The 21202-nt window shown below is 64.0% G+C and overlaps 1 protein-coding gene across 1 annotated transcript; it reads right to left on the bottom strand.

The window, feature by feature from the left end:
- Window positions 1–4974: 4974 nt before the first annotated feature.
- Window positions 4975–20872, bottom strand: CHLRE_16g677050v5 (uncharacterized protein). Its single transcript, XM_043071317.1, has 27 exons — window positions 20542–20872; window positions 20323–20437; window positions 19915–19983; window positions 18886–18999; window positions 18321–18578; window positions 17875–18061; window positions 17321–17502; window positions 16973–17059; window positions 16577–16705; window positions 16249–16344; window positions 15645–15804; window positions 14894–15144; window positions 14375–14473; window positions 13778–13978; window positions 13212–13280; window positions 12851–12901; window positions 12400–12542; window positions 11713–11848; window positions 11184–11308; window positions 10827–10997; window positions 10344–10440; window positions 9755–9853; window positions 9262–9414; window positions 8502–8647; window positions 7990–8125; window positions 7518–7652; window positions 4975–7160 (listed from the first exon to the last, which is right to left on the bottom strand). Exons 1-27 carry the CDS (start codon window positions 20652–20654, stop codon window positions 5721–5723), a joined length of 4962 nt encoding a protein of 1653 aa, XP_042916076.1. The 5' UTR covers window positions 20655–20872; the 3' UTR covers window positions 4975–5720.
- Window positions 20873–21202: the final 330 nt, after the last annotated feature.

Raw genomic sequence — 21202 nt, 5'->3', positions numbered from 1 at the left:
CCCCCCGCCCCCCCCCCCCACACACACACACACACAAACACACGCACGCATGCAAGGAAAACGCCTCTGCCGCCCCATGCAACGCCCGCGCATACCCGTGCGCATAGCCGCATACCCATTCCCGACGGCCGCCGCCAGCGCCGCCACGCAACCCTGTACGGCTATCTACCAGCACCCGGCCTAGCTACGCCAGCCAACACCACCTCACACAGCTTTTATATGAACTCGGTCTCTATGCGAATGCCACGCGTGCACCTCTGCTGCAATCCTGCCGCCGTGCCTAACTGTACGACAGCAACGGCATCCGCGATGCTCGCGTGGCGATGGCAGCGGGTCTGCCAGGTGCGCCCCAATACGTGCCATGGAGCACCTCAGCCTTGCCGAGCTGATGGAGATGCTGCTTGCTTGGTAGAGCGCGGCCTGCGCCGCAGTGACGGCAACGGCGGTGGTGGCGGCGGGTCTGGCCCCAGCAGTAGCAGCAGCAGCGGCGCCACCAGCAGCGCCAGCGCCGGCAGCCAGCGGTGCCACCCGCACACAGCGGCAACCCCTCGACCCGCCTAAAGAGCTCAGGGCTTACATCGCTATCGCTACTGGCTGACTCGAGCAAGCCGAGCCGAGCCGAGCTGGCTCGGAGTCCGCCAGCAGTAATAGCGACGTAAGCCCCGAGCACACAACTGCCTTCTGGAGGTACATGAAAGCTCTTAAGAGGAGACGCAATATGACGCGTCCGCTGCGGGTGGCGCCGCCGCGCCGGGCGGCACGGCTGCTGACGCTGGCGCTGCTGGTCGAGCCGAAAACTGCTCTGAGTCGTGCGGGTATTTCGATTCAGAGCAACCTCTGCTGACTGCAGTAATAACCACGCCGAGGGCAGTTGCTGATGTTCGCAAACTAGACGAGAATAAACAGATGGTGTGCTTTAACGACTGTCCTCCGTTTGAGTTGTGACAGCGCTTTTGATCCAGCGGGCTCCCAGAGACATCCCATTTTGCTACCGACCCGCGGGCCCCACGCGCGATTCTGTAACGCCTCGCCGAGATCATTCGCGTCGAGATCATTCGCGTTCGAGATCATTCGCGTTAAGCGCACGCATTGTTGTGGTCAAGTCTCTCCACCCAGTCCGACCCCCCACACGGCGTAGGGGTCTGAAGTCCACCAACTCCTCACACACCCCAAGGAAGGGACGTAAGCCCCCCTGGCTACGCTTTACCCAGCAGCCACAGTGACAGAGCGCCCCATCAAAGGCTCGAGATAGAATCGAGGGGGCCGCCGGACCGGACCGGTGGAAGTCCGGCGCGTGAATGTGCTAGACATGCAGTCTAGAACCGCACACGCGTGCAAGAGCCGCACTGAGCAGTAGACAAGGCAGTAGAGACCGACCGACCAACGTGCGTGCATCCTAACGAACTAAACAACATCAACGTCAACTGGCCAGCTTCATCCTCCAGTCCAGTCCTCAGGCTCCAGCATCCAGTCTCCAGAGCAGCGGCGACCTGCGAGCGTTGGATGGTCGATGAGTCCTGGTGTCCCGTCACTATGTATTACGGTAATGTAGCTTTCCGTGCAAATCCGTAAGCGCCTTCGAGCCAGAAGCTACATATGGCTGTTGGCTACCTTTGACGTACTGCCGCCGCCACCGCCGCCAGATGAGGAGGGGCAGGGAGAGGGGGAGGAGGCGGTGGCCCCCGGGTATGAGGGGGTTGACATGGGGTATTGTCATTGGGCGGCGGCTGGCAGCCCTCGTGTGTGGAGGAGTTCCCGGCGGAGGCGGTGGAGGCGCTGGCGGGCAGCGACCTGGTGGGTGGTTTGGTGGGGTGGGGGCGGGGCAGCGGAGTGGGTGGAGGACCGGTGGGTGGGGCACCGCGCGGGGCATAAACAAGTGTTCAGGTGTTGTGCTGCTGGGGGGCCCGAATATCGTGGGCGGGCAGGGCGCCGCGCATGTATGCCGGGTGCGTGTACGGCCGCACGCGCCCACAGCCACCTTGTGCTCAGCGCCTGCAGGTGGTGCCCAGCACCCCTGGTGCCCAGCTGGCCCCATGTACACCAAACACACCCTCATGCACCTCCTGCTCCTGTCGCCCCCGCCCCCCCCTTCCCGTGCTCGTTGGGCGGGTGCTGGGTCTCGGTGGAGTAAAAGTAAAATACCCCCTCCACAAACACACACAAACACACAAAGTCACAAACACACACAAGCACACAAAGTCACAAACACACAAAACATACACAAACACGTGCATCGCACACACAGCCTTCGCGCTTAACCTCCATTGTGCTCTTTTTACCAAACACATGTTGCAGCGCGCGCTCCCTGGCTACCGCCAAGCGGGACTGGATGCGGCAGGTGTGGGCGCTGCGGCGGCGCTGCGCTGCCGCTTGCCCGGGCGGTGCCGCGGCGGCGTGCGAGCCTGGCGGAGTTCGCCTGGGCGTCATGCGTAGATGCGTGGGTCAGGTGGGCTTGGTAGGTTGGGTGCGGGTTGCATTGGTGGGTGCGAGAGGTGGTAATAGCGAGCAGCAAAAAGCAAGAAGGCTCGTCAAGTCATAAGAATGCTGTTGTTGTTGTCGTTGTTGCTGGAGCCACATCAAGCCGCTCCTTGCACCCGTCGAGGGTTTTCCTTCCTGGTCCGCTGTGTGTTCATGTGCGCTGTATGTTCGTGTGCGATGTGGTGTGCAGGTGACCAGCCGCTCCATTGCCGGCCCGCCAGCCGCCGTCGGCAGCACCGTACTACGGTCCGCACCCGTCAGCGAATCATGTCCCCATGCAGCGGCGCAACTCGCCTGGCCGGCACCAGCCTTTCATACCAGTCTCGGCTCACCATTCACAGCAGCCAGTCAGCCTTCGCATCAGCCCGGCCGCAGCTAGGCAGCCACCCTGGTTTGTTTTCTGCGCCAGCCTCAACGTTTTGACAACCGCCATGCCGCACCCTCCTTTCTGCCGTTCTCGTTCCTCTTGTCCTCGCATGTACGTACTACTCCTGGCTCACAGCGGATACCTGGCTGCGTTCCAGGTGGGTCTCTTGGGGTTCGCGCTATCACAATGCATCGCAGCCTTCGCTTGGTAGTCTGCGGCCAGTCTACGCCAGCCCAGCCTCTGACAGCCGTTTACACCAGCTGAGAGTCACATGCTTTAGGACGCCGGAGTGGCGCAGCTTGGCGCGCGGCTATCTCGTCAAAGGTAACGTAGCAGTTGCGGTCGCTGCTCATGCTCACGCTTTTCTTTTTGCATGTGCTAGCTTACTGACCTCGGCTCTACAACGTCAGTGCGTGTTGCGTTTCTTCAAGCACGTCAATAACACCGCCAGCAGCACCGGCACCGGCACGGGCACCTCCTCACAGTCCGCCACGATGCTGCCCATCCCCCTGATTGACCTCGCCAACCACTGCCTGAACCAACCACAACTGTGCGATGTCCACAATTGCATGCTCCCGCAACACATCACGCAGAGCCTCCGCCACTACACAGTCCCAGAAGTGGTGAACCCTAGCCCCAGCAGTCATCTGAGTTCCTCACAGGCATTTCATCACACGCCCATCCCCGGCCAAAGCCGCAAGCATCCCAAAGCCCATTACTCACCTCTGCCATTACTCCATTGGCTGCCAGGCGCCAGAGTGGTTCCTTGTGTCACGGCTCCCACACCAGAGCCCACAGCCGTGCCAGGGCCCCACGCAGAGCATGAATCGCTTCCACTGGCGGCACGGCACCGCTGTAGGCCTCTTGGATGAAAGCCAAGTGATGCACGTGTAGCGCGTCATATGCAGGTGCAAGTTGAGGCTGGGCTGCCTGCTTCACCGTGAGGTTCAGCAACGGCACTTCAGCGGCACTTCAGCGGCACTTCAGCGCCCTGCCGCCCAGGCTCTGCGCAAATAGCAGCCATACCTGGGGGCAGGAGGTGCAGAGGCCGCGCCGCCAGGTGCATGCAGTGTGGCCGGCGCCGCCACCCGCCACGCCGCCGGCACACGGGCTCGGACTGCAGCTCCCGCGGCACACGCGCCGTGTCTGTAATGCGCAGGTTGGGGGCCGACGGTAGGAAGGGCCGTAGGAAGACAAGAAAAGGTGGCTCTCCCTCGCAAGGGAAAAGTGGGCTGAGCCCACGCCACGTCCTCCGTCTGAGGCCGAAGGTTCCGATACTAGCCTCATCTCCCGGACATAGCCGGGGTCGGTTTGTACAGGCACCGCCCGCCATATGTGCCCAGTCGCGCCCAGCTATCAAGCACTAGTGCAGCAGGCAGCAGGCCGACCAGACAGCAAGGAAAACCTCTCAACACCCTTGCCGCTGCAGCTGACTGCCCGCTACGCCATCCTCGTCAGCACAGGTCGCTAACCAGACAACACCGGCAGGTCTCAACCTGCGCGCCGGCGCCGCTTTGAAGGCGGCGCCGCGCTGTCCTCCTCCACGTGGCCTTGCCCGCCCCCTCTGCTCCGAACATGCGCGCCGAGATTTAAGAAAACATTCTCATTCGGGGCTTGTGGCGCTGTCGCTTAAATTATATCGCATCCTCGTGGCGCCCGCCGTGAGGCTCGAACCTACAACCAGAAGTTTGCAAATCCCTCATGAGAAAGCTTACAGACCGAGCACGGCCTTCGCGGGCGCTCGGACGCGAGAGGTGCTTGTGCCGCAAAAGGGTGGCCCCTATCGGGATCGAACCGATGACCTTGGCGTTATTAGCACCACGCTCTAACCAACTGAGCTAAGGGGCCAGGCTCTGACTCACTTCATTTCCTTACTTACAATTGCGTCAGCGGCACGCATCGGCCATTTCGGCCCCACTGCAGCCACACCTGTTGGGCAGGAGGCGCGGAGGCTGTGGCGGCACGCGTACCATGTCCGTAATGCGTAGGACGGGGCTGCCGAATGGCGCGCCGGAAGCGCGGAAATGACGGAATTTTGGGTATGATCAGATCTATTCAGTACCTGGCCCCTTAGCTCAGTTGGTTAGAGCGTGGTGCTAATAACGCCAAGGTCATCGGTTCGATCCCGATAGGGGCCACCCTTTTAAACTTGGGAACCCTCACGCGCCTCACGCTGCGGCAGCTTCTACCGCTTGAAGGGGCGTGTGCGGCCGGCACAATAAATAGTCACAAGACGACGGAATCGGAGGCGTTATAGGCAGTTAGAGGCCGGCCCGCGCGAATCACAGCGCCCCACTGATTAGCTAAACGCTTCTCACTCTTCATGCGCGATGATGGCTGCATTGTTATAACGCTCGCAGCCCGCAGCAGAGCGGCCAGTCGCGTAGTCCAGCGAGATCCCCGGCCGCCGGGTCTGTGCCCCCATCCGTGGAGGCACTTTCGCGGTTGAGGCCGGCCGGCCGCCACAAGCAGCGCCACCGCCGGCACCCAGTGTCGAAAAGCAAGAACTGATGTTATGTTGTACTTTAAAGACAGTCCTCCTGATTTTTGCACCGGGACATCCCATTGAGAACCGACCCGCGTGCCTGGAACGTCAATGGGGGGGCTGTGCGAATGTTCTATTCTATGCCCTTCCGATGAAGTTGCGACGTGCCCCCCCCCCTAGAAACACCACCTTGATACATACACGCAAGGGATGCACACGCCCCTCTCGTTTCTCCGCGCCCTGCAAACAGCACTGAGTCTACAAGTCGTACCTGAGTTACGGCACTACAAACAGAGCCCATACACGGATACACCTGACATTTACACCCATTCACGCGAACTCAGCCCGTGCTGCTCGTGGCCACCACACACGCTGCGTTGTCCTTAGGCACTACGATACGGTCGCGGAGCCATCGCGTGCCGCCGGACCGCCCGCCAGCTGCCGGCCCCCGGCCGCCGCCGCCAGCGCGCCGACCATGCCCACACCCGACACCGCTCTTGCGACCGCCACCGCCGCCGCCGCCTCGTCCTCCTCCTGCACCCCATGCAACACGTCTGCCAGCATCTCCCCTGGGAACCAGCCCGGCCCGTCGCTTGACGGCGCGCCACCGCTGACGGCACCGGGCCCGCTCACCGGCACCGCCGTCGTAAGGGCCGCCGCGTCGACGGCCTTGGGAGATATGGGGTTGGCACCGCCAGCAACCAAGGATGCTGTCGCCGCCGCCGCGGCGGCGGCAGAGCCGGCGGTGGCGGCGCCGCCGCCAGGCAGAGTATCAGCCGCCTGCGACGGCAGGGCCAGCGCCGCCGCTGGCATTGACACTGGGGGTGGCAATGGCACCGCCGCAGCGGCATCAGCAGTGGCGGCGGCGGCGGCGCCAACATCAGCATCGGTAATGTAGGGATGGCTGTTGGAGGAGTTGCTGGCGCCGCCGCGGTTGGCGGGAATGGAGGTCGCCACCACCGCCGCCACGTCTTGACTGCTATGGCCCTGGCCGGTGCTGCCCCATGACGGCAGCAGCCGCCGCGCGGAGGTGAACGGGAACGCCACGCCCGCCGACGTGCCACGAGGCGTGCCGCCCATCACGCCCGCGCCTGCGCCGGCTGCGCCGGTCCCCATGCCACCGCTGACGAGTCTCAGGCTGCGCAGCACGCCTCCAGAAGGAACGCCGCCGCTGGCGCCGCCGCCGTGCGCATTCGCGGCGGCAGGCACGGCGCCGCCGTCGGGCGCGCCTTGCAGCGCCGCCACGCTGCCACTCGCAATGGTGACGCCGCCGCCGCTGGCGGCGGCGGAGCCGCTGTCGCCGCTGCCCTCTGCGCCCTGGTTCGAGGTGTGCATGCGCGAGGGGGCGCCGCTGCCGTTGCCGCTGCCGTTGCCGTTGCCGGCGCGGCCGCGGCCCGTCATGCGCGCTATGAGCCCCGACGTCGCCGCGCTGAAGCTCTGCGCGCGTGCTGAGCGCAGCAGCCCGCCAAACAGGCGAGGGCTGCCCGGGCCGTCGGCGCCGAGCCGCGACGCCGGCAACAGCGGCGGCGCCATCGCGGCGCCGCCGCGTCCGCTGTGGTCCGTGCCGTTCACGGGGGGCATCATGGCTGCATGGCTGGACCGACGGCCCAAGAACCCAAACCTGCTGCCCGACATCGGCCGTTCGGAGCCGCCGCCAGCAGCCGCCGCCAGGTCCACCGCCGCCAGGCTGCCGGGGCGTGTGCTCTGCGGGCCGTCGCCACTGGCGGTGTCGCCGGCGCCGCCTTCTGCGCCGGCGCCGCCGTCCCCCGCCTGTTGAAGGTCCTGCGCCCAGCCCTCTGCCCCCGGCAGATCCAGTCGCCGCAGCCGAACCTGCGCGCGCCGGGTTGCATATGTGTGGAGAGGCGTGTCAAGGGCCAAGGCGTCTCAAGAATTTGATAATGTTATGAGCGGCGGGGGAGAAGGTCAGAGGTGTTCGAAAGCTTGCAGTTGTTGTTTGGCGGGGGGTTCCAGGCATGGCTACCGGTATGTAGAAGGCGGCGATGTTGGTGGAGAGGGTCCGAATGGTGACAGCTGGAGGCACACACGGCCCCGCCTCACGTAGCCACACATTGCTATGGAGCTTAGTCCCTCCCTCTCTCCTTCGGGGCACATTCCCCCTTACTTCCCCTTCCCAGTCCCGCCCCATGTTGCTCCCATCCCAATCCCACCCAATCCCTCCCCGCCCACCTGCACCACCTCCACGCGCTCCGCCACGCCCCTCAGCTTGAAGGGCCCCAGGCGGTCGCCCACCACGCCCCGCAGCTGAAGCACCGCGGCATTGCCCGCCAGCGCCGCCGCCCAGGCCTCACCGCTGGTCAGCACCTGCGGCGTGGGGGCAGCACCAGGAGGAGGAGGAGAAGGATCAGGAGGAGGGGGAGAAGTTAAATGCCCAAGCCTAGAGCCTAGGTCCCACTAAGTCATAGGAGGGAGTTGGGTTGTAAGACGCCCAAGCCCAACGGGGGATGCGGGAGCCCTACGTCCGCATCGGGACTAAACTGCTACTCCTAGGGCAGCGGCAGGGCAGAGCACTGCTCCAAACCCTCCGACCGACAGCAGCCGCAGCAGCAGCAGCAGCAGCAGCAGCACCACCGCCGCCCCCACGTCCTTACCTAAGTCATGAATGTAACCCCCTCCCCGCCCGCCACCACCCCGACCCCACCTGGTTGCTGCTGGCGTTCTGCATGACGCGCGCCGCCCGCGCCACCACCTTGCCGCGGTAGCAGATGCGGCCCGTGAGCGCGTTCACCTCGCCCACCGCGTGTCCCGTGTCCACACCGCTCTTGAGCCGCAGGCCCCTGGGGGGTGGCGGCGGCGGCGTTGCAGGGTGGGGGGCAGGGGTGGGGTTGCATTCATGACCAGTTCAGAAAGTGGTAGATGGTAGGCAATCTTGGGGTGTGGTTGGGGTTTCAGGCGCGGGGGGGGGGAGGCAACAATGGGGGGGAGGGCAGCTACCACCCAACCCCACCCACCAGCTACAGACCCCGGGTGCCGTCCGGACCTGCCGCTGACTGCCACCATCCCGCCCCTCGCACATTCATTCCCGCTCCACCGGCTGCCCCCCCACCACCACACAAAACTTGTCTGTCTCGCGTTCTCGTGTCCGGCTCCTTGGGTTTCGTGATGTAATCACTCCGTACAGCTTACCCCCCACCCACCCACACATGCACACACCTGAACACCACGGCATCTCCCACGATGAGCTCCTCCGCCAGCTCGTGGTCCAGCAGCGGCTCCGGCCAGGGCAGCTCCATGGCGGCCTGGTGCGCCGCCAGACAGAACATCACCGCATCGCTGGCGGCCGGGAACACCACGTGCACCTGCAAGGAGGAGGAGGGGGAGGGGGATTCCATGCATGTTAAATAAGACGAGAGGGCGTAGCCAGGAGCAATGGTACAGAGGGGGGAGGGGGAGGAGGAGGGGGGGGGATTGAAAATACCAGCCCAAACTGAAGCGAACCAAGCTAAGCTAGCCGTTAGGGGGGTTAGTCGTCCATGGCGAACGGAATGATTGGCCCAAAAGCGTATGAGGTCCCGGGAGGGATGGACGGGGGTGGGGGTGGAGGGTTGGGGGTTTGCAGGAGTGGTGGCGAGTCCTTTGGGTGGCCTGTGTACTGCGACTGCTGGGGACTGCTTGCACCTGTAGCGCAGCCCGACCTGCCCGCCCAGGCAACACGGACAACACGCGCACAACAGGACCACATGCCTTGGATGAATCGCCGCCCCCCCCACAGCTTTGAACAAACGTGTCCAGTCATGCGTCTTCGTTGCTATGGTTTTTTACTGGGAATGGTAGAAACAAACCCGCCCGCACCTTCTCCACGCCCCCATACACGGCTCACACACACGCCCACAGCCCACAAACGCTCCCCATCCCCACCCCACACTCTCCCCCCCCCACGCCCCCCCCCCCGCCCACACACGCCCGCCCCCACCTGCTCGTCCGCCGCCTCCACCAGGTATCCGCCCCATGTGCGCACGTGCTCCGCCAGGCAGGCGTGCAGCAGCGCCAGCGCCTCACGTGTGATCGGCTCGTCCCAGGCCAGCAGCGCCGGCACACCCGCCACGCCCACATACACCATGGCCACCTGTTTTGGGGGGGGGGGGTTGCAAGGATGTTTGGAAAAGCGGTACAGGATGCACTGAAGACTGCAGAGGGGTGGGGGGGGGTGCAAAGGTGTTTCTGAGGGGAATAGTAGCCGTTCATGTGGATAACGCAGTGATTGAATCACACATATGAAGTGCCGACGTCCCGGGGACGAGGGAGGAGGTGAGTGAGCAGCGGGGAACGGGGGTTTGCAGGGGTCACGAAACGAAGCGGTCCCTCCTCGCCCCACCCCACCCCGCTGTTCCTGGCGACGCCTTCTTCACTTCTTAGCTAAACATGAATGCACCGGTGACCCCCTATTCCTCGGAGCGAGCTCTCACCGCCCCCAGCGGCGCCGTGAACACGCCGCGGCTGAGCTGCTCCTTGAAGCGCATGCCGGACAGGTGGCCCAGGCGCCCCATCAGCCGACGACCCGTGACCTGCGAGGGGGGGGAGCGGGCACGGCGTGGGGGCGTGGGGGGCGTGCGGGGCGTGTGTGTGTATGGGGGTTGCAAGGATGTTTAATCAAGCGGTGCAGGATGCAGGGGGGGGGTGCGTGTGAGGGGAGGTGGAGGTGGAAGTGGACAGGTAGCAAGGAAGGGCCGGTTGGCGCTTGGTTCGACACGGGGCCTCAGATGCTAGCAGCTGCGTCGCCCCCTCACCCCCTCCCCTCAATCCTCCTTACCCCCCCCCCCGCCCGGGTATGGCGCGTGTTCCCGCGGTGCCTCTGCACGTGGGGCACTTCCATGTTTACTGCAACCGCATGAGTGGCAACCCCCCACCCACCCACCCCACCCACCCCACCCATCCACCCACCCACCCACCGAACCCCCCACCCACCCACACACAAGATTGCCTACGGTCTACGACTTGAATGAACATGAACATGAAAGCAACGCCTCTGCCCCCCCCCCCCACCCACCCACCCACCTGGTAGAGCGGCAGCACGAGCAGGTCGTCCTTGAGGCGGTACTCGCCCACGTGCATCACCAGCGCCTTGTCCCACAGCCGCTCCATAGGCAGGCGCCTGAGGGGGAGCGGGTGGGGTGGGAGGGGGGGACGTGCGGACAAAGATCACGTGATAGAGAGCACAAGGCATGGAGACGTGCATTGTGTGTGTATACATTGTAGGTGCCTTTCCTAACCCCACTCACCCCCCTGTGGACGCCGTCGGTCATCGGTACGCGCAACAGCACACCTGCTGTCTACTTCGCTACACTTCTCTGTACCAATCCTTGCAACCCCCTCCCACGAACACTCCCAAACCCCTCTCCTCCACACATACGCACACGCTTCCCCCCAACCCCCTTCCCCCCACCCCCCCAACCCCCAACCCACCCCCCCAACCCCCACCCCCCAAACCCCCAACCCACCCCCCCCACCCCTCCCCCCCCCATACACACGCCCCCTCACCTGTACGTGGCCTCGCTCAACAGGATCATGCCGCCCGCCGCCGCGTCACTGACGCTCTTGCCGTAGTTGAGGATCTCGCCGCTGTACTGCATGCGCGCCGCCGCCTTGTTGTAGGCCACGTCGGCCTCATTGCTGATGCCGGTGTGCATGCCCATGCGCACCCGCAGGCCGCTGTGAGAGGGGGGCGGTGGCGTGTAAGGGAAGAGTGTAAGTGTGAGTGTAAATGTGTGTGTGTGTGTGTTTGGGGGGGGGGGTTGGTTACATTCATGATTATCTAAGAAGTGAAGGCGTAGCCAGGTACAGTAGTATAGCAGACGCGTTGTTACCGATGGGGGGGGGGCGGGGGGCGTGGCTCACCGGAATATGAGTACGTTGTTGGGTGTGGCGGCTGTGGCCTCCTTCCAGCTGGCCTGGCAGGCGGTGAGGAAGGTGTTGGACTCGCCGGGAGCCACCACCGCGCCGCTACTCAGACCGTGGGAGGCCTGTGGCAGGCGGCAGCGGTGCGTGTGTGTGTGTTGCAATTCCAGGTGGGCGGTAGCCGTTCCCTAGACCACAACCCTCCCCACCCACTTGCAACAATCCCCCTCAACATGCCTGGCTGCAACTCCGCTGCTTTTTGCTTCATCATGCATGGAACCCCCCCCCCGGATGTATTGCTGGGAACCTGGGAACTCGGTGCATTTCGGGAATGGGGACCATTGTCGCGTGCCACTCCGTTGTCAAGCATCGACCACGCTCTCCTCCTCGCTCTATTGCATTGGGTTTGGTTTAGTATGGGCTGGTATCTACAACCCCCCTTCACTTCTTAAATAATCATGAATGCAACCCCCCCACACACACACAAACGCGCGCCCAGCCTCCCCCCCAACCCCCCCAAACCCCCCACCTGCGGGCTGCTGGCCTCCTCCGAGGTGCTCTTGTTGCTGAGGCCGCTGCTGGCGCGCGGCAGGGCCATCAGACCGCCGCCGCCGCCACCCGGGTCGCCGGCGTCGGCCAGCAGGTTGGCCCGTTTGTCGCTGTCGCTGTGGGGGTGAGCGCGTGTGTGAGAGGATGTGTGTTAAATAGTGCAAGGAAAACACAGCACAGAGGGGAGGGTGCGTGTGTATGTGTGTTGTAGAGGGTAGTCGCTCATGTAGAGAACGGGGAAGCGCGTGTGAGTGTGGGTGTGTGAGTGCGTGGAGGTGCGTGGGGGCGTGTAGGGGCGCGCTGGGGGTGCGTGCGCGGGAGGGTGGGAGGGGAACGCGAGAGAGCGAACGGGGAAGACAGGCACGTGCAGCGGCTGGCGGATGCGGGGCTGCCGCATGCGCCGCGGTGGCGGTGCAGCACAAGGCGCAGCACAGCACTGTCTGCACCAGCCCGCCTTTCCACCCTCCACTGTACCCCACGACAACTGCACCATACGCGCCGCCAGATGCTGCCCCAAACGCGCCCCCGCCGCCGTTCCCTCGCCCCCGCCCCATCCCCCCATTCCCCCATCCATCCCCACCACACCATCCATCCCCCGCCCCACCACCCAGCCCACCACCCAGCCCACCACCACCCCACCAACCCGCCACCGCTCCCCCGCACTCACTTGTGCGCCACGTAGGCTGGCCTGCACACGTCGCAGTCCAGCAGCTCCATGGGCCAGCCGCACTCCAGCAGCGCCACCTGCGCCTCCATGGCGAACAGCAATGCGTCCTCGGGGCTGTGGAAGGCCAGCAGGAACGAGTCGCCCTGGGGGGTGGGGGGTGAGGTGGGGGTGGAGCGGGAGCGGGGTGGCGGCGGTTGTAGGAGTGTGTGTGTGTGTGTGTGTGTGTGTGTGTGTGTGTGTGTGTGTGTGTGTGTGTGTGTGTGCGCGTGTGTCATTCAGCTGGTGCGCATCGTGTGCGTGCCCGTACATGGGTCCCCCCCCACAGCTCCCCACTCCCCAGACCCGTCCTGCGCGCGCACACAGTGCGCCTGGCAGCTGGCCTGAGGCGCCAGACCCGTGGGGTCGCGCGCACACAGTGCGCCTGGCCAGACCCGTGGGGGCGCGCACGCACCTCGGTGGCGCTCTCATAGCCGCTGTGTTTGAGCAGCAGCTTGCGCAGGCACTGCAGCAGGCGAGGTGCATGCACAACAGCAGCAGCAACAGCAGCAGCAGCAGGCGAGGGAGGCGCTGGCTTAGTTGGCAGCAACTTGTGTCCCGAGCGCCCTCAAGCACCGCAAGCATGGCCGGCCCGACCCGCTTGCCCAAACACCACCAGCAGCCCACACCACATTTGGAGCCGCTCTTCCACTCCCTGCTCCTCCTTCCTCCTCCCGCGACTCTTGGGACCTAACGGGCTCGGGCACATTAACCCCCTGCCCCTTTCCTCCCCCCTTTCTTTCCTCCCCCTGCCCCCGCCCCTCCCCTCTCCCCACCGCGTGGTGTTCCTTTATGGCTCGGTCCATGACTGTGGAGGGGAGCATCTCCCACAAGGCAGTGGAATCCTGCGGGCGGGCGGAGCAGCGGGGTTACTTCATGATGGGGTGGGGGATAGCCGTTCAGATTAGACAAGGAAAATGGTAGATGGTAGGCAATCTTGGGGGAACAGCAATTAATACCGGGGGAGGGAGAGAGTGCGAGGCGGAGGAGCACTGGAGCACACTCGGAAGGGTGCAGTCGTGGGTGGACGCCCAGCCCTCCCCCATGAACGCGTGCCGGACACACGTGTCGGCCGGCGCGCTTGCGATACGTCGCCCTTAGCGCACCCAGTCACACACACACACACACACACACACACATACACTCACACACGCCCCCCCCACACACACCTACCTACCTACCGCAATACCGCGAGCATCGTACCGTATTGCATACACGATCCTGCGTCTTTCCTCCTTTCTGCTAGCTGAACACACACACACACCCCTACCTCCAACGCGCTGACACGCGCCCCCCTCCCCCCACACACGCCCCCCCCCCATACACACACGCGCGCCCCCACCTGTATGTCCGTGACCAGCAGTGTGGTGTCCTCGAACGGCCCCGGCGCCACCACCTTGCCGAACAGGCTGCGGTGCTGCCGGTGCTTCTTGAACTCGTACAGGGTGGACAGCAGCAGCACCACCACCGCCGAGGCCACCGGCACCGCCAGCGACACGGCCGGCATCTGGGTGCTGTCGGCGGCGCCGTCGGCGGTGCCGTTCTGCGAGGGGAGGAAGGAAGGAAGGAACGAAGGCGGGGGGGGGCGTCAGAGCTGCAGCGGCGCGCGTGTGTGTGTGCGTGTGTGTGTGTGTGTGTGTGTGTGCGTGTGTGTGTGTGTGCGTGTGTGCGTGTGTGCGTGTGTGTGTGTGTGTGTGTGTGTGTGTGTGTGTGTGTTTGGCGTGAGTCACAGAACCCATCGCGAACGGTCGGTTCGGGAGGGCAGGCTACCACCATTCCTGACAGCGTTGCATGGGTAAACCCTTAGCCCGCAACAAAACCCTGACAGGCACGCACAGGGGAGGGTCCTCCCCTGGGCACGCAGGCGCTCTGCCAGCCTGCCAGGCAGCCAGCCAGCCTGTCCCTCAGCCACTATCGACGCAATCCCCCACGCCCTCACCGCCGGCGGGGGGGTGTACCCGGTGAACGCCCAGTAGGCGGTCTTGAGCCCCAGGCGCCAGGTCCAGGCGGGCTGGTAGTCCAACACCTGGTCCACCACCTGTGCACGTGGTTGTACGTGTGTGTGTGTGTGTGGTTGTGTGCGTGGGTGTGTACGCGTGTGTGTACGTACGCGCGTGTGTACTTGTGTTAAAGAGCACAAGGAAAACGTTGCGCAAAGACAGTGTATGCGATGCAGCAAAGCGACGGTTTACGGATGTTACCTGAAGTTACCTCGTATACCTGCTGCGGTGAGCCGCCGGTCTTACCAACCGGAAATCGCGCAACCCCCGCTACTCTAACCTCGAGGGGGGATTAGTGTCCACACGCGCGTGTGTACTTGTGTGTCTCTGTGAATGCACACATCTTGATCTACGGCTCACACGGCTGCCCGTGCGTGTTGCCCCTTGCCCTCCCCCCGCCTCCCAGCCGCCTCCCAACCGCCTCCCAGCCGACCCCGCGCCCCCCGCACCCCCCGCACCTGCGCCTGCAGCCCCGCCGCCACCTCCGCCGCCTCCATGCCCGCCGACAGGTTCGCGGCCGCCACGCCCATCAGGGCCCTCAGCATGTCGCCGCGCGGGATGATGGGGCCGGGGGCCAGGTTGGGATGGTTCACGGTGGCGTTCACGACCGACATGTAGGAGCGGACGGCGGCCTCGTCAAAGCCGGCGGCGACAAAGTCGGGGATGCGGGCGGTTGTGAGGGCGTTGGTGCGGAAGGGCACGATGGGATCTGGGCCGGCAAGGGAGGAGGGGGGGCAAGGGGGATTACATTCATGATTAGTTAAGGAAGGGGGCAGGACAGGAGTGGGGAGGTGAGGAGGAGCACATTGGGCGGGAAGGAGGTGTGGGGAACGGGACATTGCGCGCTGCGTCCGCCCGCCTGCCGCAAAGGGAAACGCCGCTGCACACCAGTAGCCAGCGCCTGCAGACCGCGTTGATGGGGGGGGCTCTCGCACCATTGGCTGCCGCGCTGCCACCTGGCACCCATTCCGCCAGCCCACCGCACCAACCCCAACACCACTCCACTGCTCGTCCCCTCCCCTTGCTAGTCCCCCTCCCAACCACTCAGTCTTGCGGGGACACCTGCCCCGCGCCCGCCTCCTCCTCGCTCCTTCGCATTGGGTTCGGTTTAATGTGCACTGGTAATCACAAGCCCCCATCCCCTTGTATCCTGTTCCCAGCGCTTAAACCTTGCAATCCCCCATTGCTACAGCACGCGGTCACACTCACTGTCGCTGGCCAGGGACAGGTTCAGGTTGGCCGCCGACAGGTAGGTGAGGAAGTCAAACGCCCGGCGCTGCCGCTCCGGATCCACAGCCGCCGCCACCAGCCCAACCACCCCGGTGTACGGCAGGTAGGGCGCGCGGTTGACGTACAGCGTGCGGCCGTCCTGTCGGGGGTGGGGGCGGGTCATGGGGGGGGGGTACATTCATAACAAGTTAAGGAAGTGGTAGACGGGGGGATGGGTTATGGGGCTTGTTGTTGGTGCGACGCGGATGGTGCGAGCGGCTGCGACATTTCCATGGTTTATGATTCCAGGGGCAGGTGGGTTTGAACCGCCGATGAACCCATCCCGCTGCGCGCGGCTGCCCCGTTGTGTTTGGGACTGTTTATGTTTCTGGCATGCTGCTGTTGCTCTGTTCGCGCCTCCAAAACCTTCTCCTCCCGCGTAGCCAGAGGCCGCACCGGCTTCGGCCCCAGGCCCAGACTCAGCGCCCCAATCTCCACGAACGGCTTAAACCCCCCCCTACACACACACACACACACACACACACACACACACACACACACACACACACACACACACACACACACACACACACACACCGCTCACCGCAGTCGTGACGGTCTCCGGCAGTCCGCCCGCTCCGTAGGGGCACTGCGCCGCACTGCCACACTCCACCAGCTCCCGCCGCTGCCTGTCGTACACCTGCAAACCCCCGCGCCGCACACCGCACGCCGCACACCGCACAGCCAAACCCAAGGATCAGCGGGCAAGCGGGAACCGCGCACAGACGACAGATCTGACCAGCGTATTCCGTCACAGTCAAGTAAATATCATGTAAATATCATGTAACTACATACATTCAACAAGCTAAACTTGACTGTGACGGCATGGCAGCGAAACAAGTCCAAGCGGCTAAAGCCGCCCGCCGGCGGACCTGTGTGGAGCCGGGCAGCGGCGTCATGGCGTAGCGGCCCTTGGCGGTGCGCTGCCCTAGGGCGGAGGCGGCGGAGCTGTTGTCAGCCGGACCGCCGAAGGCCGGGGCCGAGCTGCTGATCTCACTCAGCTGTTTTGTACACGGATGGGAGGCAGGGTAGCACAGGGAGGTACACGTGCCGTTCGTGACGTCGTTTATCACAGGGGTCGCCATTGATGCGAACGGTTTGTATTAAAACATGGAACTGGCGATGTCCAGAGGCACAAGTCATTATGCGGGACCGGTGCTGTGAGGTGACACAGGTAAGGTGTGAGCCAATCGCCAGTCCCGGGCCCGCATACGCACACACACAGACACACACATGACACACACCCCTTGTCCCCCGCCCCTACGCACCTTGAACAGCTCCCCCCACCCAAACGCCATGGCACACTCGCCCTCCGCGAAGGCCAGCGCCACGTCACCGGCAGCGCACTCGATGCCCTGCACGCGTGAGGGGGGCGTGTTAGGGTTACAATCATGACTAGTTCAGGAAGTGTGCCCAGGGGGTTGCTAGGGGTGTGCTAGGGGTGTGCTAGGGGGTTGCTAGGGGTGTGCCAGGGGTGTGCTAGGGGTGTGCTAGGGGTGTACCCGGGGTGTGCTAGGGGTGTGCCCAGGGGTGTGCTAGGGGTGTGCGAGGGGTGTGCGAGGGGTGTGCCCTATGACCAGGCAGGCAGAAACAGGCTGGCGCACGCGACCGCCCACCTGAAGATCCAGCGGGATGTGGAAGGCCAGCAGGGACTTGAACACGGCCAGTGCCGCCGCCGCCCCCGGCGTGTCCAGCAGCGGCTGCAGGTCCTCGGGCGCCAGCAGGCCGCCGGTGGCGGTGCCGTTGTACTGCAGGTACGGCAGCAGTACCATGCCCAGGGCGCTGGTGTACGAGCAGTCTGAGGGGGGAAGAGGGGAGATGGGGGGGGTGTAAGTACCAGCCCAAACTAAAGGGGGTAAGAGGGGGGTAGCCATCCATGGGATGGTGTGTATCAAATATGAAGTGAAGGGGGTTGGGAAAGCGATACAAGATGCACTGAAGACTTCAGACGAAGTGTGGAGAGGGGGGAGAGGGAGGTTGGCTTGGGATGGGTTGCGTAATCAAGAGCAGTGGGATCAAGGGGCAGCGAGAAACACAGCAGGTTTGGGCTGGGGGCACGGAATGGATAACTGCGTTGGGTTGGCCGTTGGGGGTTCTGGCAGGATGAGCACTGCAATGAAACGGCGCAGCGCAAGCGGGGGAATGGGCCCCTTCCGATCCCTCGCCTCACCCGGGTCGGGTCGGAAGCACAGCGCAAAGTCCTCCTCGCCGTCTCCGTCCATGTCTGTGCCGTTGAGTGCCGCCGCCGCCGTGAGCACCTCGGCCCAGGTGGCGGGCGGGCGGCTCAGACCCGCCGCCGCGAAGAGGTCGGTGCGGTACAGCATCATCGGCGCGGAGCCGTCCAGCGGCACCGACATCTGCGGGGGAACACGTGCGGGGCGTGTGTGCCGTGTGTGTGTGTGTGTGTGTGTGTGTGTGTGTGTGTGTGTGTGTGCGTGCGTGCGCGCGCGCGCGCGTGTGTTAAACAGCACAAGGAACGAGGGCCAACACCAACACACTCGGCACGTGCGCAAGAAGCGTGCGCGAGCAAGTTGCATGCCGCAGGCGCAAGACAGGGCTATGAGGAGCAGCACATGCCGGCAGCGCGTTTTGGATCCCTGGGGCCCGGCCACGCACCTGTGTAGGTGTCGCCGGCGCCCCGGGCGCGCTGTTGGCTGTGTCGTACGAGTACGACAGGCGCCGAAAGGCCGGAGGCACCTCCGACCAGTCGCCCCACACCGTGGCGGCGCCGGCACTGCCGCCGGCGCTGTTATGGGTGCTGCCGGATGCTCCGGAGGAGGCTGCGACGGCGGCGGCGGTGGTGGTGATGGTGGCAGTGAAGTTGGTGAGGTCCAGGACCCCGCCCAGGGCCTCGAGCTGCCAGTAGCTGTCCAGCTGTGAGGACGGTGCAGGGGGATGGCGGCGGGGGGCCGAACAGGGGGTGGATGGTGAGAGCTGTGTAGCCGCCTCACACATGTGAGGGGGCTCCGGGGCGCACACGCGTGTGTGTGCATACACACCACATGACTCGCTGCCGGTCCCCCCTCCACCTACACCTTCAGCGAGCTCCGCAGCACTCGATCCCAACAGACTCACAGAGCACAACACCCAACGTCCCCAGCCCCCTCTCAACTGCATTGGGTTCGGTTTAGTTTGGGCTGGAATCTACAACCCCACCCCAGTACATCTCACACGCGCTCACCTGCAGGATCCAGGCGTCGTGCATGGTGTTGAGTTTGTTTGAAAACTCAAAAAGCGCCTCCTGCAACAGCTGGTCCTCATCCACCGGGATCACCGCCACGGAGCGGGAGGAGGCCTGGCGGGGCGGTGTGTGTATGTGTATGCGTATGTGTGAGTATTTGTTTGTTAGAGCGAACAAGGAAAGATAAGCACAAACGGTGTGTGCATGTGTGTGTCGAGGTCGCCGTCCATGAATACGGGGGCTTAATACTCAGTACAGTACATGCTAAACGTGTCGGCGCACAGGGGGTCAGCACAGGCGGGGCGCGGCGGGCGGACGGCATTGCCAAACACAGGAGGCTGTGAGTCCGTATCGTACATGCGTGTGCAGGGCTTGGTTCGCCAGGCTATACCTCCCCCGGCCCGCCCGTCCGCCCGCCCACCGCACAGCTCTCGCAGGCCCTTGTCATGCGACTGCAGTGGTCACGCTCCTGCGCAACCGCGGTACTGTGCAGCCCCTCTCACTGCATGCATGCAGCCCCATCCCACGCCGCTCCCAGTACCCAGTAGTACCGGTGCCGTGGTGCGCCCACCGGTTACCGGTGCCTTTGAGCGCCTCCCTGCCACCGCCCGCCTGACCATCGCAGACTCTTGCATCAAACTCTTGCACGTGCACGTGCACATGCACGCATCCGCATCCACCCACGCACATGCAAGCACGCGCGCCTGTACCCACGTACACCCCTCTCCTCTTGTGCTCTTCCAGCACACACAAACCCGACGCATGGGCGGCCGCGCACTTGTCCCGTTTCCCGTTAACACACGCACACGCAACATGTACACACGCTGTTGGGCTCGGGCAGACTTACCCCCCCCCCCCTTTATCGCCGGCGCCGCTTGCCCTGCTGCTCCTCGACGCCTCGGCCCGCATCCCATAAGTATTATTACTTGCAACCTACGCCTCTGCCTGTGTTCCGCTTGTTTCAGTTGGTTTGGTTTAGTTTGGGCTGGTATTTACAGCCCCCCCCCCCCATCCCGCCCCCGCCCTCACCAGCGAGTAGCTCCTCGCCAGGCGGCTGTAGGCTGGGAAGAGGCGCGTAGGCACCATCACCTGCAGCTGCTGCGGGGGTGCGGCAGGGGAAGGCGAGAAAGGGAGCAGCCAGGGAGGGAGGGAGGGGGGGAGGGAGGGGAAAGGAAGGCTGAGCCTGGAAAGGCGCAAGTGAAAGATGAGGTGTGGGAGAGCAGCGGGCGGCCTCGCGCCCGGCTGCTCTTCATCCCGCTCCCCCTCGGACCGTGCCCTCAGACCCTCTCAGACCCTGGCAGATAAAGCTCCACGTTGTTCCTGAACGCACAGTACCGGCACGACGCAAGCACTACTCCCCAGCCTGCTGTCACCTGCAAGCCTGCAAGCTGTGTACACCCGCACATGCGCACCTCGCAAACCTCTGTCGCCCCTCACCTGGTCCGTGCCGCTAGCACCAGAGGTCCCGTTCCCCTCCACGCACAACGCGTATGAGCGTGACACAACCTTGGCGAATGCCTGCTCTCTGCTGCCAGACGTGTTGTAGGCGCAGCTGCAGGCAAAGACATGCAAAAACGAATGCGCTGTGAGACCGGAGTCCAGCGTGGCGAGCAAGAGCAGTTCCATGGAATGTCCACTATCGCGTCATTTAGGCACCTGGCCAGCACGTCCTCGGCAGCAACATTTATGCACGCCTGCTGTGTCGCGTTGAGGCTGCTGATTGTCTGCGCGCTTGCTTGTATCCATAATGATGCACTATGGGCCACCATAACTAGAAGCAGAACGGTTCCTGCTCGGCGCATTTCTGAGTGCAAGACGGCCCAAGCGAGAGTAGCGCTCAGTGGCATCGCCACGTGCTATGGCTTATGTATAAACATGTTTCTGAGCTTGCCACCCAGCGGCTAACACAAGAAACGCAAACTGGGAATGAGTGAGCGCGCTAGTTTCTTGCATACGCTTCGGCTATCAACGTTCAGAGCTATATGAGCGCATAGCAGTAACAATGCTATCACCGGCGCCCGAACTACATTGTGCGGGGTTTCGCACATGTGCATGCCGGATCACTCGCGGCGACCCCCCTCCCTTTTGTCCAGGCTTCCACGCGCAGTGCAAACGTCTACATCACGCTTCTTCATATGCAAAAGCTACGCCTATACGCGGCAACGCTTTGCCTGGCAACACGGAGGTTGACTGTACCCCTCGCAGATGATTGCGATGCGACACACACCTGGGCCTAGGATTGCGGCGGGGACGGTCTGACACAGCCACACGGGGGAGGTCCCGATATAAAGAGCCCAAGCTATCGCGTCAGCCAAGT

This window comes from Chlamydomonas reinhardtii, chromosome 16, assembly GCF_000002595.2.
Source record: "Chlamydomonas reinhardtii strain CC-503 cw92 mt+ chromosome 16, whole genome shotgun sequence".
Taxonomy (NCBI): Eukaryota; Viridiplantae; Chlorophyta; class Chlorophyceae; order Chlamydomonadales; family Chlamydomonadaceae; genus Chlamydomonas; species Chlamydomonas reinhardtii.
The sequence above is the reverse complement of the archived record's forward strand: the minus strand, read 5'-3'. Positions and strand labels throughout refer to the sequence as shown.

What these genes read in the sequence shown, in the direction of transcription:
- CHLRE_16g677050v5 (XM_043071317.1), bottom strand. Translation starts at nt 20,654, where the DNA reads ATGGTGGCCCATAGTGCATCATTATGGATACAAGCAAGCGCGCAGACA. An exon ending in CGGAGACCGTCACGACTGCG is followed by an intron (nt 15,805 to 16,248) that starts GTGAGCGGTGTG and finishes CACCCCCGACAG; the next exon opens with GACGGCCGCACGCTGTACGT. An exon ending in TTGAGCGAGGCCACGTACAG is followed by an intron (nt 10,441 to 10,826) that starts GTGAGGGGGCGT and finishes GCTCCCCCTCAG; the next exon opens with GCGCCTGCCTATGGAGCGGC.